The sequence below is a fragment of the Tasmannia lanceolata genome, unplaced genomic scaffold, assembly GCF_043159265.1.
Source record: "Tasmannia lanceolata isolate RefF3 unplaced genomic scaffold, GAP_Taslan_0.1 ptg000037l, whole genome shotgun sequence".
Classification (NCBI taxonomy): Eukaryota; Viridiplantae; Streptophyta; class Magnoliopsida; order Canellales; family Winteraceae; genus Tasmannia; species Tasmannia lanceolata.
This window is the reverse complement of record NW_027518714.1, coordinates 25,995,606-26,013,951: the sequence shown is the minus strand read 5'-3', so window position 1 is coordinate 26,013,951 and position 18,346 is coordinate 25,995,606. Positions and strand designations below refer to the sequence as shown.

Below are 18,346 nucleotides of genomic sequence, written 5' to 3'. Positions count from 1 at the left end.
TGTTATCCACCTGGAAGAAAACGATAGAGAAGACTAAAGTGTAGTAAAAAAAAATTCTTAAGGAAAAACCAAAAGGACAAAGAAAGGTCGTGTGTAATAACAGCAGAGACCAGCCCCTAAAAGCTGCCATAAGGTTCTAGGTTTCGGTATGCATTTCGTTCGTGATAGAATAATCTTGTTGGTTTCGGATGGAAATTTTGGTAAAAATCTTGTAAACTTACAGAAGTGCTAGAATAAACACAATTGCACATTCAAAACCCACTACCGAAACCCAAAAAAGAAAAGCACCCATCTGTCAATTCACTATGATCTTGGTGAAGTAAACTAATGGGCAATAAGAGACTTGATCGTTTCTGGAAAAGTCTCTTTCCTTCGGCAATTCGGAACAAGTGGAAGGATAGAATTAATAAGATCTTTAAAGATAAACCACCTGCATGGGCAAACTAATTAATTGGATTACTGTTTAGATTTCTAAGTGTGCTTCTAAAGCTAATTGTTTTGAGGGTGTTGTGGTGCAAGATATTATTATTCAGATTAGCACAATACTCCCCCACCATCAGGGTTAGGCCTCTCGAGGTTTGGGACTTTGGGTTCCCCAGTTGTTGGGTGATTTACATTGAATTGTGATGGCAGCAACAAGCTTCTAACTAGGGATAACAACAAGGTATCAAATGCCAATAGAGAGGCGGATAAATTCTCCCTCTTCTGTATTGGTTCTTGCCTTCTGCATTTTCCTTTGTATATCTTACTTGATTTTTCTTGGTTGTATTTGACCGCCTCGGTCCTTTTCTAATGAAATTTTCTGGCCATTAAAAAAAAGGGGGAAAAAACCACAGATCGAAAGGCCTTTTTTTTTGTGTGTGCGTGCGTGCGTGCGTGTGTGGGGTGCTTAATTAGTGGATTATTCTATCCTGTGGCGAAGCTGATGCAGTGGAAGCGGAAATTCGTGTTTTATGGAGTGGTGTGTGTGGAAGCTGATGCAGTGGAAGCGGAAATTCGTGTTTTATGGAGTGGTGTTAGACAGGTCTCTCAGACTGGCGCATAGAATGAGAGAACAGAGACAGAATCAGAAAAAGAGAGTATAATGAACATAAAAAACTAGGGAGGAAGAAAATCCAAAGGCTCTAAGCTCTCCCTTGACACTCCTTGTTTTGTCATATTCATCAACGAGTGAGTCCACTCTCATTTTCATAGTGAATACAACACATAAATTGATTTGTTGGCTACTTTTGAGGTTTCTTGCACAAGATTCATGTTATAGCATGAGATCCCAAGTTTATAATCTTGTATTTTCTTGTTTTCATTTTTCTTATTGTGTCTCTGCTAGTTTCGTCTATTGTGGTTTTTCTTGATCGATAAATTTCATTTGAATGAAAAAAAGCTCTCATTAATCATTTAGCGAGCCCCTTGTGAATTGTGATAAAAACAAGGGACTTGCTTAATGTAATTTGATGGATGGATAGAAAGTCTAAATTTCCACGGAGAATGGTGGATTATTTGGAGATCATCAAAAGATGCAATAGGCTATTCAGGTTTTGTTCAATTATGTCCACAAAGAAGGGATTCAAAGATGGATCATTTTGTGAAAAACAGATTGTCAACTGTCAAGAGAGGTGCTCATTATCGGGCTTCAATTTCGCTTACATCAATGTATCTTTTTTGTGTGTGAATTCTGGACTAGTTGAAAAAACTACCTTAGCACTAAATCATCTAAACCACAAGACAGATAAACAAAGCATAGTAGAAGCACATACATCTGAACCTTGAGTGCGCACTGGCCGTTGCCCAGGACGCAACATTTTGGCAATCTGAGAAGCCGCTGTCCTCTTCTTGGTCTTGCTTTTCTTTCTGATGTTTGGGTTATAATAAAGGTATGCACGGCCAAACATGCTCGGCCGTCGCCGAAGCCTATCACTTGTGCGTATGGGCACGGGCCCATGTCCTTCTCCCGAACGTTTTGAATCCATAGAAACAGTCATCTTTGCCTACAACATCCCTCCATTATATATTCAATAACATATGTTTAAGTATAAATGATTAAATAACACCAGCTCTAATCGCTTAAGGGCCTGTTCATTTATGATTATGAAAACCAATTGTGAGTGCCAAACCGATTATTGGACTCAAAATTATGTAATTTTGAGTCCAATAATCGGTTAAGCACTCACAATCGCTTGTCATAGGCTTAAACGAACAGGGTCTAAGCTTTTGGAGTAATTGGTTGTTTCACATGGTATCAGAGATATTGCCACACGGCAGGTCTTGGGTTCAAAACCCAACAACTCCTTGATATTAAAAATTCACGTATACGGCCAGCCCAAAAAAAAGGGGCCACACGTGAGGGAGAGTGGTGAAATATTAATGATTAAATAACACCAACTCTAACAGCTTAAGGCCCTGTTCGGTTTAGATTATGACAACTGATTGTGAGCCTTATTGGAATCAAAATTAAACATAATCTTGAGTCCAATAATAGGTTTGGGGCTCACAATCAGTTGTCACAATCTAAAACAAAAAGGGCCTTAAACTTTTGGAGTAATTACTTGTTTCACAACATCTACTCCCAAAAAGATCCCAAAAATCAGAAAAATCGAATTCCAAACTCAAAACAAACATCAAATAGCAGCTTAATCACCGCCACGAAAACATAAAACGAGAACAAAATTCAATCCGAAAGATAAATCTAAACAAACTAAACAGAAACAGACTAATCTTCGCAGTTTACATATAACAAAGTCAGAAAATGGTGAGTATTTTGTAAATTACTATCGAATCTCTTACAAAACCCTAACCCTAATCCCCTTCGTTTATTCTCATTCTCGAAATCCTAGCATGCAAAAGGCCAAGGTTTTATCGATTTGATGCTTCGAGCGTATGGATTTTTTGCAAGTATTTGTGGTATTCAAACAGAAACAGAAGAAAATCTTAAAGAGAGTAAAAAAAAACTCACCTAAAAAACGCCATTAGAAACTCAAACCTTCATTGAGAGAGAGAGAGAGAGAGAGAGAGAGTTTATAGAGACGAAGAGGAAAGCTTATGGGGGATTCTATTGTCAAGGGAGAAGAGAGAGCCTTAAACACGGGGCACGTGCTGAAGTCACGTGAGTACGGAAATGAAACAAAAATAGAAACGACGTGTAAAAATGTAAAAGCTTGTAGAATTGGCTGATACCAAATACAGGATGGTGATTGGTCAGAGGATGCTGTGCTGATTCTCTTTTTGGCAATGGGTGGGCCCGTTTTACATGGAGAGATGCCAAATGGTGGGGAGAAGTACATTGGGGCCTACCTTTTTAAATAATCCAGTGGGCAGTGATAAATTCACACTTAGTAGGACATCCGTACAGTGTGTAGTAGTTGTATTCATTTCTCTCTCCAAATGAAATTACTCAGATCTTTGAACGAGGTAAGCTGAATTATTTAGATCTTTGAACAAGGTAAGCTTCCCCTGTACTTATCCTCACAACCACCACTAGTTTCTCTCATCTCTCCTTGTCCCCAATAATGAATGGTTTTGATCTTTGAAGGATGTGTATCTTAAAAATAAAATAAAAATCACTTGAGCTCACTTTGTTCAAAGATCTACATTATTCATTTGTTGCGACCCTGCGTACATAAGCCTTGCACGACAAATCATCTCCCTAAGATGTTCCTAAAGTAGTAGAGGTTTTAAAGAGGTGTCATCGTGGTAGATTGGAGAGTTAGGATCATCCGATAGAGATGATTTTTGGTACAATCTATCTTCGTGAAAGTCAGAGATGGAAATTGGCATGCGCTGCGGAAGCAACATTGCGCTATAAACAAAAATTTTCAATTCCACCGAGCAAACCAATATCCTAGTTACTAGATTGATTCATGATGAAGAATTGAAATGCATACGAAAACTTTACCAACACAAGTTGATTGACCAATATCCCCAATCTCTACTTGATCTACTCCTTGATAGATGCTCGGCATTTCTTTACCTATGCCGCTCCTCTCGTCGCGTAGATTAGAGGAAGATGCGATATTCTTTGCAAGGATCAAATCCATGCAAACATCAAATCCACATGACTCTCGAATTATTTCAAGAACTAGATGCAAAAGAGAAAGAGAAACTAGAAGAGAAAAGAAGGCAGAGAAACCGAATTCTATGAGATGGGAGGGGGTGGATGAATTTAGCAAAGTTTCCAAAGAGTGCAAGCAAGCAAAACGTCCAGCCCTAATACCCTTTTATAGACCTCCCTCATGGAATTCGTTTCCCCTTAGGAAGCCTCTAGAATTTTGGAATCCTTGCTTTAATAAAAATTCTTGTAATAACTTTATTTCCAAAATAAGATGTGTCCTAGCCAAAAACATTTTTACACATGGGTGTGTTTCCAAATTCAAGAGGACTTCTCACAGTAGCAACTTTTTCATAAATCTCTTTCCTTCTTTAATTTCTACCAATAGGAAATAAGTTACTTCCAACCAATAGGAATTAAGCTCAAAGTAGCAAGTAAGATTTCACTTAACTCCCATCCAATATGAATCAAGTATTAATTAAGCACATGCACAATTAATTTGCTTGAGTCCATCCAATAGGATCTAAATGAATTAAAAACAAGTGCCCCGCCATAAATATGTTGTATCTCCTCTTAATACATTGTATGCACCTTATGTATGGTGCACCTCCTCCCTCTATTACACACAATGGGTCCAACCCATTCCATGCATACAATCAAATCTGAAACCCGAATTGTCCAACAATCCTTAAGGGTCTAGGGAGTTGTGAGTGGGATCGTCGCAGGGATCCAATGGTCGTTCCTACAAGGCCCACCATGGGCCCCACTGTGATCTCATGCCATGTAGTTGAAATACGATCACATTGGGTAGTGGCTCCCACAGAGACATTACCTTGAAGAAGATCATAAGATCTAAATTACCCGAAGCATATCCAATGTGCATATCCTTCCTCTAATCTACATTTACCGAGTTGGGTCCTACGAGGGTTGGACGATAATTACCTCCTGGGCCCACTCAGTGATATACCTTTCGATCTATCAAACTTAGGCCGGCAAGTGCATTTGCAAAGTCCTGTTAAAAAAATAATTTTTTTTTCAAAAACTTTTGATAAACACCGCCTTGCCAAACATTCTTTAGCGACCCTAGTTGTAATCGAAACTGTAAATGAATTTCCTCTTCAAGATAGGTGGAGATTCCTCATTGGGCATCACTATTTATCCCATGGGTTTGTCCGATGACTCAGTACTACCCTCTGATAATCCTATTTGGACAACGGTTAGTTAGACCAAAGTCATATGACTTGCTCATAGATCAAAACGACCCCTCATGTCTAAGGACATATCTAAGGATCCTGTCAGACAGAATAACCTTATCCAAATCCTTGTCCATAAGTTATTTTGTTAAGCGATCCATTCAGTGTTCGCGATCCAATCATCACACCTATTCCACCTTATTAGGGTCTAGTACCTTAGTGACCGAGATAGAGCACCCTAATGCATGTATGGAGGCAGGATTGATGTCGGTTGTGTGCAGGCATGAGGTGTCCAACCTCAACCTGAACTATGAACATTCTAGGTCTACAAAGAACGGGATGGTTATATCTCTCCTCCACATAATCTTTATGTGCATCAATGCATGGACAATACTATGATGCAACCTAAGGAAAAATATGTGTCTAAGAACAAATCACATACTCCAATAAATACCCAATAGATGTCATGCCATAGTTAGCAAAAACAAATTTTTTTTTTTTTATTTCAAAAACGCCATTTAAAACTCGTTTTAATGGTTTGCTGTTTAAAACTTTTACAGTAAAAAAAACTTCATTTTTTTAGGAAAGCGTTTTAAACGTATTAAACACATTTTGTTTGGCCAACTTTATCCCTACTATATTTTGTAAATTACAAAATTTTAAATGCATAATTGAGCGTTTCCGTTTTTTGAATATTTTTTTTTTCGAACCAAAACCGTATTAAACTCGAATTTTTGCCGTCCCGTTTTATTTCTGAATCACGTTTTCCTAACTATGGTCATGACCAACAAATTACTGTTTCAATATGACATCCACTGGATTTTAGGGCATACACTCTAACATTACGTTGAGGCTAAACAAATGAACAGTTTGGATCTTCCAACAAAGTGGCTCCAGTGATTTTTTTTTTTTTTTTTTTTTAAGAATATGTGTTATATGATGTATGTAGTGCCGTATAATAAGCGGGCCCATTGTGTATCACATCTGTTTGTAGATGAGCCTATATTTTGAAAAATATAATGAAACCTACCTTGTTCGAAGATCCAAACCATTCAGTTTTTGGGCCCCAATGTTTCTAGACTGTGCCCTAAAAATCATCTCCATCGGATGACCCTGACCCTCTAATTCGTAGATAAACTTTACAATATAGAAACTTCTATAGATCGAAGATTTAGGATCTCGAATGGAGATGATCCTATGGAAATGATCATCCAAAGGAGACTGCTCCAAAAATCAAAGGGTTAGGATCATTAAAATATGTAAAAAATTAAATTTAATAACAAAACTAGGACAACCAATAAGATTGTTTATTTATTGCATTATTTTCATGATATTTTTGTAGTAAAAAATAACATATGAAGATATCTCTATGATTTTTTTTAAATCTCAGGACAATTTCTGGATTGTTTTATCAAAAAATCGCAAAATATCGCCGTATTTTAAAAATGATAGATATATTTGTGACTTGGGATTTGCTACGGACCATCGCATAAGACATTTCACGGAACTGCTGTTGCAGGAGTGCAGCCACATAGGCTCAGATTTTGTATTACTAATTTAATTCATATGAGGTGGCTGCACCCTCATGCAACAGCTGTTCCTCGAAATGCCTTCTGCGATGGTCCCTAGCAAATCCCTTGTGGCTATGGGTCATGGTTAGATCAAAATATATCAAGCAGATAACAAGTAACATCTACAATGTTTTCACAATGCTCCCTGGCAACCAATTCTGAGTCTACCACCTTCTCTCGATGCTAAGGACAACTCTTTCAATTCCAATTTCAGTGTTTCTTGGCATTGCCTGTTTTGCCGTTAATCAACAAAAACAACTATTCCAGAATGCCCTTATCTTCAAGTAAAAAATCAAGTTGCCCCTCCCTTACTTCCATCTCCCCACTTGTCAGTTGTCACACAACAACAGATGCATTATATATTATCACATGTTGTGAGGACATCATCATACAGGACCCTACGGACTAATGTACGTGACACACGTGGGTACAGCTGCGCACTAGGCTTGCTGGGTGCGGGGGCAGCGCACTTAGGAAGGAAAATTTAATTTTTGATTTTCCACTGAAGGATATTTCGGTACATTTCTTCATGTGATGGCATTGATATAAAAGCCACATGTTAAGGTTACCAGTAGAGAGACATCATTTGTGTCTTCTTGGCGAAGAAGAGTGTAACCCTAGAATTGAAATAGAGAAAACTCTTCTCCAGTGGACGTAGACACATTGCCGAACCATGTAAATCTTGTGTTTTTGCATCGTTTCTTGATGCTTGATGCTAATCATGTTTGATTCTTATTCAAGTAGGTATTTCTCGGTTGAGGAATGCTAGACTCACAGGCGCACTTGCAAAAAATAGGTAAAAAGGTGCCCTCATTGGTCGATATCCATGGGACAGAAAATTACAATCATAACTGTCATAAATGAATATCGACAAAATAGGGTGCCCTTTTACCCATTTTTTGCAAGGGCGCCTGTGAGTCTAGCATTCCTCTTCTTGGTTTTTTTTTCGACAAACACTACAGCTAAAAATTGGATTGGCATTTCTTCTTATTAATATCACAATTATGATCAGTTTCTACATATAAAGAATAAAAAATAACCCGTGAAGTACAGAAACAAAAAGAAGAGATGTTAGAGGCCTTTCACATTGCAATCTACGGGGAGTTACACAGACCACATAGCCTGTATCTTCCAACATCCGGCGGCTTTCATGAATTTGTCGTAGGGACTAGCTGGTGGTAGCCTGAAAGATTGCCCACATTCAGTAGAACAGATCATGGAACCAGTACCATAACTTCGAATTTGCTCTGGTTCAATTGATTTTGAGCCCTTTTCATATTACAATATGTAGGGAGTTACACAGGCCACATAGCCTGTATCTTCAACATCCGGCGGCTTTCAAGAACTTGTCGTAGGGACTAGCTGGTGGTAGCCTGAAAGATTGCTCACACTCAGTAGAACAGATCATGGAACCATTACCATAGCTTCGAATTTGATCTGGTTCAATTGATTTTGGGCCAGGCTCGGAGAACTCTGTTGCCTTCTGAAAGCCACCAGAGAAAACAGAGCAGGGACAATGGAGTAAGTAAAATTGCAAAGAAAAGATATCAACAAAATTGAGATGGGGAAGGCTGGTAATCTCATTTTTTCCAGATACTGTGAAAAAATTTAGCCAATTTTTTTTAAGAGACGTGTGATCTTGAGGAGAGATAATATGTATGCTGATGTATGGATATAGAGACTTTGTTCTTTCAAGATAGAGGCTAAAACACAAAATAACTTATGAAACAGTGGTCGAAAATCAATTTTTGGAATTCAGTTAGTAACAATCTCATTGAACAAACATGTGCAGATATCTACAAAAAATTCTGAACTAAGGGCGTGGATACTTAGTACTAGTTAGCAGAAATGGCAGGAACAGGACAATTACCAAGTAGAAAGTCAGATAATCTGTGACCCAAAGCTACGAATCACGAGTCCAACGCAGGCACTTTACCCAAAGTACAACTATATCTTCTATGATCAAGAAAGTGTCATGAAAGAATACATTAAAATTTTGATCTTCTTACCTCAGATGAAAAGAGAGAATCATCCTTCTCGTTTTCTTCAGGTAAGTTGATAATCATGGATTCCTGTTGATGCTTGGATCGTAGAAGTACAGACATTTTTTGCTGTTTTCCCATCACAAGGGCCTCACACTGGTTTTTCATTTGGTCGTAAGGTACTGGCGTAGTGGAAACTGGGAGGCTAGCAACTTGTCGGGCTGTCTCGAGGGCCTGTCAGGAATTCAGCTTTAATAACGACATGATGTAGCAGAATATTAATACAATTCCCATTTTGAATATAAGATGAAATGGTCATAGTTCATGAAATACCTAAGAAACTTGGCCCTGTGTTCTCTGACTCAAAGTTTGAGACCTAAGGTTGCAAAGTACCATCTGAGGTAACTAAATTTTTTTTTAAAACAATGCATGGAGATTGGATCCAGATAGTTTAAAAAAAAAAAGAAAAAAAAAATTGAAATTGGACCCTTAATTTCAATGCTACACACTCTATGGCAATACCACTAGGAAAAGGCCCAACATCTCATGAAATTCAGGTGCTACCCAGTTTGTCCTCCATAAATTACATTAATCCCTGACATAGGGGGTTATGGTATGGCTCAGAGATAACCTTGGCATGGCTGATGGAGACAACTAGGAATTGGTAGTTCTGACTCCCATCAAGAAAATTGTGGAAGCCATGAAATGTCAAAGTCAAGGAACAATTTATGTAATTTGATGAAAGCTCACTGAAGTATTTTGCGCCCAGAGGACACATAACAAATCAATAAAATATTCACAAACTTAGAAACACCATTCAGTGTTTAAGTGCCTCAAGCCACTGAGGTGGGTGCCACAAGTTTTTTACTCATTTTATAAGCATAATATGAAATAAAAGAAGATCATGAAGAAACCAAGGAAAAACATACTGAAATTTTATAGAATAAGAAATGCTATATTGGTACTAATAAGCATAGAAAGTCATTAAATAAAATCAGAGAGACCAATGACTTTGCTCTTCTTTGGCAAAGAGCATTCACACAGGACAGTTTTAGCATGAATCTCGGGCCCTTTAATAATCTTGCTATATTTCATTTCTAATAAAATTTGTGTTTATCTTCCAGGAAAAAAATAAAAGTAAAAGGATTATCTTTAAAAAAGAATCTTTTTGTACCAAGAGTAACAAGTATCAAGAAATCAAATGCCTCTCATGTTTGGGATTTGTAGGACACATGTGAGTACAAGGATTGGGTCCGCGCTTTGTTAAAGACAGTACTGTTCATGTCGCAGAAATCTATATTAAAAGCTGATGCAACCGAGTCTTCATGCCATTGGCACATGACATGGGCACAGATATTGGGGTAGGTTTTAATAGCTTGGCAAGAAGGTTGTGTCTATTGAGACACTCTGCAACATGGGTATTTGAGTTTCGTCAAGCACTGAAAAAAATTGGATCCTTTCTATTTAATTTCCTCTTAGATCTCAAAAGAAACCTGTAATAAATATATCTCCAATATTTTCAAAATATCTAGTTTTTATCGGACATTTGATAAATAGACAAAATCCCGAAATAATCCCGATATTTTAAAAATATAGCGATATTTTCATTTTAACATAAAATACAGCAATAATATTATGATATTATTCCAATATTTTTAGTTTTTTACAATATTTTTATTTATATTTTTTCTTTAATTTTATATATTTTAAATAATTTTATTTCTATCATTTTCCCGATATAAACTCGAAAAAAATAAAAATATTTAATATATCCCGAGATTTTCACTTGCCGAGAAATTCCCGAGAACAATATGTCAGAGAGAGAGAGAGAGAGAGAGACTAGGGCATACCGAATCTATAAGTTGATTAACACTTAAAATGTCAAATCCATTCATGGAGGCTGATGTTTTGCGATCTGATTGACTTCCACATACTTCCGGAAAAGTATCATCATCTGTTAAGGAAGCTGGACGGAAGATCTGACATAAAATTCACCAAAAAGTTAGTAGAAATCCTTCACCAGCATAGTTATCCGTAGCATCTAGAATAATAAAATTGATGGGTAGTAACACAGAATAAAAACAAGGGTATCACATCATCAAAAGATTGATATTCGTTTTGATCAAGTGGTGAACATGGCCGTGGTGTCTCCATGAATAATGGAGCTCCAAGAGGAAATGCATCGTCAGGTGAAAATTCCTGTAGCAGCTGCTCTTTAATACCCGACAACTCCTCCTGCAATAGAACTTATACTAAGTTCAAGACAATTCATCCATATGACCATATAATGATATACTTAGATGCATGGTGCTGTCACCATGGACAAAAGCAAGGATTAAAATTCCCGTTTCAGTTTCGGACAGAGCCGAAACCGAATTTTTCGGCCAAAATTACCAAAATTAAAATTCCAGTTTCAGTTGGACAGAGCCGAAACAGAATTTTCAGCCGAAATTTTGGGAAAAAAGGTAAATTTCGGAAATTTTTTAAAAACTTGCATTTTTCCGAAATTTCCGATTTTAGCCGAGATTTTGGATTTATGTGTGTTGGTCCCAACCGACATCTGAGATTTCGGTATTTCTACCAAAATTTAAAACCATGGTCACAGAAGAGAAAGGCATGCATTGTAAATATTTAGAAGAAATATCTTGAGGAAGGCTTCCACAACAATCAATAGATCTTACCTCTGATAATTTTTTGTATTTTAACATCAAGTGGGATGCCACAGATTCTTTTAATTGAGCAATATCGATTTCTATTTCGGAGAGAGCCTTCAAGGCAGCAGCTTCATCTTCCGGTGATCCGTAACCTGTCTTATCACTGCCAGATGACATGTGAACAGCCTGCAGTTTGCTATCTTCAATCAGATGAAGGTGAGGATCAACCTGCCATACGAGTGTCACATACACATCAAAGTTGCATTTACATTCGTAAATATCAGAACTTGCAGACAAGGTTTGAAATTTCGGTATAAATTTCGGTTTGGGTTCTGGCCGAAATCTGAAATTTCGGCCTTTCGGCAGAAATTTAAAACCATGCTTGAAGATAAAGCAAAAATTCATATACAAAATGAATTTTGGCCTAAATTTAAAACCACGCTTGCAGATAAGCAAAAATTCATATAGAAAATGAATTATGTTACTGCAACTATTCAAGACATGGAAATTCTGAACTATTAACATTACCAAAATCTCTAACTTATCTATGCGCATCTGTTGCTTATACAGTTATGATTCAAGCAAGGATGTCTCTTGTAGAACACTACGATATTAACTTTATGTATTCTTCATTAAATCTTCATGTTACTTTCTTCAAGTTGATACAGGCTTAGAAACTTTGAAGGAAAATGACTTAAATTACCAACCGGTTTATCTGTGAGTGATACTTTGATAGATGGAATTAGTTGTTGAAGATTGGCTGCCTTTGCTGAAAATACAAGCATAGATAGTGCCAAGGTAAAGAGAGACCTTCGTCGAGATGGCTGCAAACAACCTTCAAATAGCATACGAGAAAGACTAGATCAGAAAATGGCTAAAAGAAGAAAAAAGTCTCTTGATCATGCTTTCTATGTAATCAAACATGGTAAAACATTAATTTAGAAAATAGGACATTAAGCATATAATGGTGTAGCATTATTTAGGGAAAAAGAAACACAACTAGCAAAATGAATTGATCTGAAAAGAAAGCACATTTGAACATTATGCAGTGAAGAGGAATGACAATCATAAATGAAATTTTATGGAAGATGGGCAATTTTTCATTGATTAATAACGTTTGGGAAAATTCAGAAGTGATATCAAGCCCTTGAGTCACATAGCCAGTGAAATCGTCTTGCAAAGATCACAAACCACCAGAGGCATTATAATGAGTTCTCCATATGTGCAGATATCTTATTCAAAATTATTATGTAACTAATAATATTAGGCATATAAAACAGGATTTGTAGTATTCTATCGAGTTTTCTAGAGTTCTCCATATTTTCTAATCTCAATCATATTAAGATGATATGATTGAGATCAGAAAATGTGAACGATCTCAATCAGTTCCACAGTTTTTACAAGAGTATTCCTTGGGATGGTGTGTGTGTGTGTGTGTGTGGGGGGGGGGGGGGGGGGGGGGGGACGGGGGGCATCAGTTTTATCAAGAGGGATAAAGGATTAAGAGACGTAGTGGTCGCTTGGATCCCAAGAAAATGGATTCCTGAAAGAATTGAGTTCCCTGGAATTTAGTTTCTCAGAAAAGGTTTCCCTGGAATCTTTTCTAATGTTTGGTTGACATCCTTATGTTTCCCGGAATCTTGAATTCCGCAGTTTTGTTGACAATAATATGAAGTTATCTATTAACACAATGGGTAGTAGCTTACTCCGTCTGGAGCTTTTTACGTGGTGCAATGTTTCTAGAGGAGTCACCTAGGGGGGCATGAAACAAATTAATCCCTTCTTCTGTGCTCCACACCCTTATTGCGAGTTAAGGGGGGTCTTTTAGCTGAACAGTTCTAAGCACTAATTTAGTGTGAAATATGATGTGGTCCCACCATCTTTAGCTCAATAGTGGGACTGACCATGTGGCACAAATCACACTTGTTAGATGGCTTTAGGCAATGGGCCATCAAACATGTGGCACTAGCTGTGGTTGGTCTTGTATTGAGTCTAACCACACGGATCAAACAATGCTCTGAACGGTGTTGGGTCTCGGCTACTAGGCGGAACAGACTTCGACATTTTTGGCGTTGGGCCCCAAAAAAAATACACGGTGTGAACTGCTCTTGGACGTGCCACAGCCCAACCACGTGAAGGACGGCCTTGGCCATGAGCCATGTGAGCCATGAGGTCTTTGAAAGCTTTCAGTGGTGGGTCCGTGGACCATGGTGCAAGTTAGAGAATTCCAAGGTAATCCAAATTTCATAGAAATGAGATTGTTATGGTTGAGTAGAGAATTCCATTTCTAAGAGAATTTTTTTTTCTTCCACTAATTCAAATCCCATAGAAAATGAGTTTATCAAACAACAGAGAACTTGTTTTCCATGGAATTTTGTCTAGGAAATTGTTCCCAATAATCCCAAATGACTCCGAACATTTTGGGAGATAATGGCATTGGGGATTTGAGGATGGCCTAGTCATGTAAAGTGGATATAAAGGGTAAAAATGGATGATCATAACAAGATTTGATGCTTGGGGGCTAATAAAATTAGAGGTTATAACTTATAAGGCCTAGTGTGACACCTATAAGGGTGGTTATAAGTTTAGATTATGGAGGTAGAGTAAGTTTTTGGGAGGAAATGGAAGGACACTACACAAAGTCAATGCTATGGAGTTGGTTAGGTTATTACTTTTTTTTATGACATAGGGTATCTCCACCCCAATTTTTAGGGCAGGATATTCCCGGTTAACTTATTACTTGATTATAGAGTAGTAGTAAAAGACTGGTTTGAATGGATAGGTAGAAAATTCGAGTGATGCCACATTTTCTATAAACCTGATAAAATGAGATGAGGTTGTAGAAAAGGTGGGGCATTTGCGTCTCATTTAAGGTAAGGAAGGTCTGTAGTTTCAGATGGCATTAGGGAATCAACTGGAGGTTTCTGGGTGGACTGGATAGACTGTAAATGTAATGGCCTAAAACAGTTCTGGTAATAGCGTAATGCACAGTCAGTAGTGGAAGGCAAGTTATCTGAAATGCAAAAAGGTAAAGGGATGGATTTGGAAGAGGGTACTGGTCAAGGTGTAGGTTATAGAAAGTTCTGGAAGTTTGACAAATCTGTAACGATCTGTAATAGAATTTGTTAGAAATGAGATTAGGGCTTGAGAGAGGAAGAAGAGGAGTGAAGGATGGAGAGTCTCGACCAAAGGGAGCTCCACAAGTATACGATGTATATACAGGTCTATAGAGGTAGACCTGGCAAACGGGCGGGCCGGAATGGGTTTCACCCAACCCGTACGGGCCAGCTCACAAATGACCTGGAATCTTACGAGTCACTATTTTGTGAACCCAGACCCACCCATATGGGCCGGATGGACCTGCAGGTCATCCAATTTTGTTTTTTTTTGTTTTTTTTTGCTGTTTTTATTCCCACACTATAGGATGATCCAACCGTCCATGTGACGGGCCATAACGTAAATAGGTTGTGCCCAAAAAATCATTCCCATAGGATGATCCTAGCCCTCTGATCTATGGAGGAATTGCATATAATTATTTATGGAAACCTCTAAAGATGGTTGGGCTAGGATCATCCTGTGGAAATGATTTTTGGGGCACAACCTATTTACGTTGTGTTCCATCACATGGACGGTTTAGATCATCCTATGATGTGGTTGTACAGTACTTTCAGAAAAATACGAGACTATAACGGCTTACACCACATAAAATCTTGATCATTTGGGTTTTAACGGGCATCTGTTGGCACCCGTGGGTTTCCCAACCCAGCCCAGTTTTGATGGGTTGGGCTCGGCCGGGTCAAATGTCAAAGGCACTAATTTAGTGACCCAGACCAGTAAATTACGGGCGGGCCAGGTGGACCCGCGGGTCTGGGTCACTTTTTGCCAGGTGAATTTATAGGCCCAAATAGGGCATTATGTATACAATGACTACAATACCCCTAAGTCTACAAGTAATGACTAATATACCCTAATACATGTTATTCAACACTCCCCCCCTCAAGCCGGAGTGTATATACTATAGAATCAAGGTTATAAATTTCGGTTTCTGTGACGGTTTCGGCCACCACCGGATTCAGCCGAAATTTCGACCAAAATAATGTAAAAATATTTTAATGATTTCATATTTTTTTTAATTTCGACCGAAATGTCTAAAATTTCGGCAATTTTGGTTGAAATTCCGGTTGTTTTGGTGGAAATTTCATAAATTTCGGTGGAAATTATAACATTTCAGTGGACATTTTTTAAAATTTCCATTGAAATTTTATAAAAAAAAGGCTACACATATTTCGATGACATTTCGAAATTTCGGTGAAATTTCGCCGAAATCTTGTAAAGAAACGACTTCATGTGAATTTCGTTTCGGGCTTAGCCGAAACTAAAATATTTGGCCGTTTCGTTTCGTTCTAGTCGAAATTTAAAAGCATGTATGGAACTCCAACTTGCTACAAAGGAGACTGCAACAGTAATTAAAAAGTACAGCAAAATACCATACAATAAAAAAGTACAATAAGCTCATACACACATCTAGCTTGGTATAACACTCCTCAAACTGTTGAGCTAATTACATAATGAAAGCATAACAAAAACATAATGGCCACTATGAACAACATCGAGATCAAAGGCCAGCAAAAAAGAGCAGCTCTCCCTGAAGTAGCGTGACGGCGAGAGCGATAAAAAACAGGGCCTCCCCCTGAATGAGAGGCCGGTAAATACATTTGCAAAGCTCGAAGGATCGAACGGTGACACCTCAGCAGGGAGACCAGAGGTGCGCACATGAGCAACGACGAAGCACCACAGCGGGAACACCGACTAAGCAGCACAACACTAAGAGAAGATAACCACCGATGGGGAAACCATCGAAGACAAGGTCGACCGGGAAACCGTCGCTTGCAGAGAAGAAGAAAAGGAGAAGATAACCAATTAACGACGGGAAACCATCGTCTGGTGACAAGGTCGACGGTATGAACATTGTCTCCTGAAGATAGGAAGAAAATGGGGGATAAGGTAACCAACCAACGATGGGGACAACATTGTCTGGAGACAAGGTCGTCGGCATGAATATCGTCGCCTGAAGATAAATCAACGGGGAAATCGTCGCCTGAACAGAGCCGACCAACGGTGGGGAAACTACCGCTCGGAAAGAAGGTCGACGGGAAACGAAGCCGTCGCCCGTAAAAGAGCAGACCAACGATGCGGAAACCATCGCCCGGAAAAGAGAGGTTGACGGGAAAACGAAGCCGTCGCCGGTAAGAGAGCCGACCAACGATGCGGAAACTATCGCCCGGAAAAGAGATGTTGACGGGAAAACGAAGCCGTCGCCGGTAAGAGAGCCGACCAACGATGGGGAAAACATTGCCTGTAAAAGAGAGGTCGAAGGGAAAACGAAGCCGTCACCTGTAAGAGAGCCGACCAACGATGTTGAAACCATCGCTCGGAAAAGAGAGGTTGACGGAAAAACGAAGCCGTCGCCTGTAAGAAAGCCGACCAACAATGAAGAAACCATTGCCCAGAAAAGAGAGGTTGACGGAAAAATGAAGCCGTCGCTTGTAAGAGAGCCGACCAACGATGGGGACACCATTGCTCGGAAAGAAGGATAAGGCATAAAGCCGGACAAGACTGCATAAAACTACGCCAAGAACACGGAACGGAAACAACGAACATGGCGAAGAACATAAGAACACAACAACACTCCCCCTCGGGCGAGAATACATGAGACTAGAGATGAAAACACAAGAAAAGTTGACAAAAAGACAAGATGATAACAAGACAATTCGACAAGACAACACTAACACTCCCCCTTAAGAATTGACAACAAAGAGGATAACACTTCCTCAAGAAGACAACACTAGAAAAATGATCAACTCCAAGAAAACATAACAACACTCCCCCTTAAGTTGAAGGTCGAATACTTTAAAAAAAGGGGAAGAAAAAAAGAAGACAAACAAGGCACCACACCTCTCTCGGACATTTCATCGAAGACTTGGTGTGTGCCTTGAAGAAGATAGAGAAACGAAGACAAACAAGCCACTACACCTCTCTTAGACATTTTATCAAACACTTGGTGTGCGCCTTTGACATCAACACAATAGACATAGAAGACAACACTAGACTATGTAAGAAAGAGATGGCATCAACATAGAAAACAATGGAAAGAAGGAGATGAAAATACTAGACAACACTCCCCCTCAAGTTGAAGCCGAAGGCCTTCAACTTGAAATGAAAAGAAGACGTCCAAATCACCAAATCTCTTTCGGAGATTTCACCAAACACTTGGTGGGTACCTTGGAGAGGAAGACAAAAGACATGAAACACAACAAATATAGAGGGAGAAATACAAAGATGGGGATGAAAGACAACAAGATAACACTCCATACAGCAACCCAAACAAGAGAGAGTAAATACGGCAAAAGAAAAGAGACAATACGAGCCGAGAGATAGAGTGATAGGGAGAGATTCCAAGGAGATTTGGGGTTTACGACAAACCCAAATGGGTTTTGCTCACAAGAAAGAGGAGAGAGAGATAGCCGAGCATTGGGCGAGTGAAGGAAAACGAGAATGAGGGAGATTGAGGGAGAGCTAGAGAGTTTGACAAAAGAAGAGAAGGGTTTGCGGAGAAACCCAAACTAAAAAAATGAGGGAGAGAAATAGACGCACGAGAATGAGATGACGTGAATGATAGAGGAACTCTTCTTCTTCTTCTTTCCACCTTCCATAGGATCTTTGCTCTAATACCATGTTAGAAATGAGATTAGGGTTAGAGAGAGTAAGAAGAAGAAGAGTGAAGTATGGAAAGTCTCCACTAAAGGGAGCTCCACATGTATATGATGTATATATAGGCCCAAATAGGGCATCATGTGTACAATGACTACAATACCCCTAAGTCTACAAGTAATGACTAATCTAC

The 18,346-nt window shown here is 38.8% G+C and overlaps 2 protein-coding genes across 2 annotated transcripts in view; both read right to left on the bottom strand.

The window, feature by feature from the left end:
* LOC143860654 (ATPase family AAA domain-containing protein At1g05910-like) overlaps positions 1-3,050 on the bottom strand; it is a 36,107-nt gene extending 33,057 nt beyond the window's left edge. Inside the window, exons 1-2 of the mRNA XM_077371410.1 lie at positions 2,951-3,050; positions 1,755-1,985 (exon numbers count right to left, since the gene is read on the bottom strand). Of these exons, the coding sequence (XP_077227525.1) occupies positions 1,755-1,979 (225 nt within the window). The 5' untranslated portion in view covers positions 1,980-1,985; positions 2,951-3,050. The remainder of the gene's footprint in view (positions 1-1,754; positions 1,986-2,950) is intronic.
* A 4,717-nt stretch (positions 3,051-7,767) lies between these two features.
* LOC143860165 (ARM repeat superfamily protein) overlaps positions 7,768-18,346 on the bottom strand; it is a 70,801-nt gene continuing 60,222 nt past the window's right edge. The window contains exons 14-19 of the mRNA XM_077370715.1: positions 12,150-12,277; positions 11,470-11,670; positions 10,883-11,023; positions 10,639-10,767; positions 8,816-9,022; positions 7,768-8,289 (exon numbers count right to left, since the gene is read on the bottom strand). Coding sequence (XP_077226830.1) covers positions 8,128-8,289; positions 8,816-9,022; positions 10,639-10,767; positions 10,883-11,023; positions 11,470-11,670; positions 12,150-12,277 — 968 coding nt within the window. The 3' untranslated portion in view covers positions 7,768-8,127. The remainder of the gene's footprint in view (positions 8,290-8,815; positions 9,023-10,638; positions 10,768-10,882; positions 11,024-11,469; positions 11,671-12,149; positions 12,278-18,346) is intronic.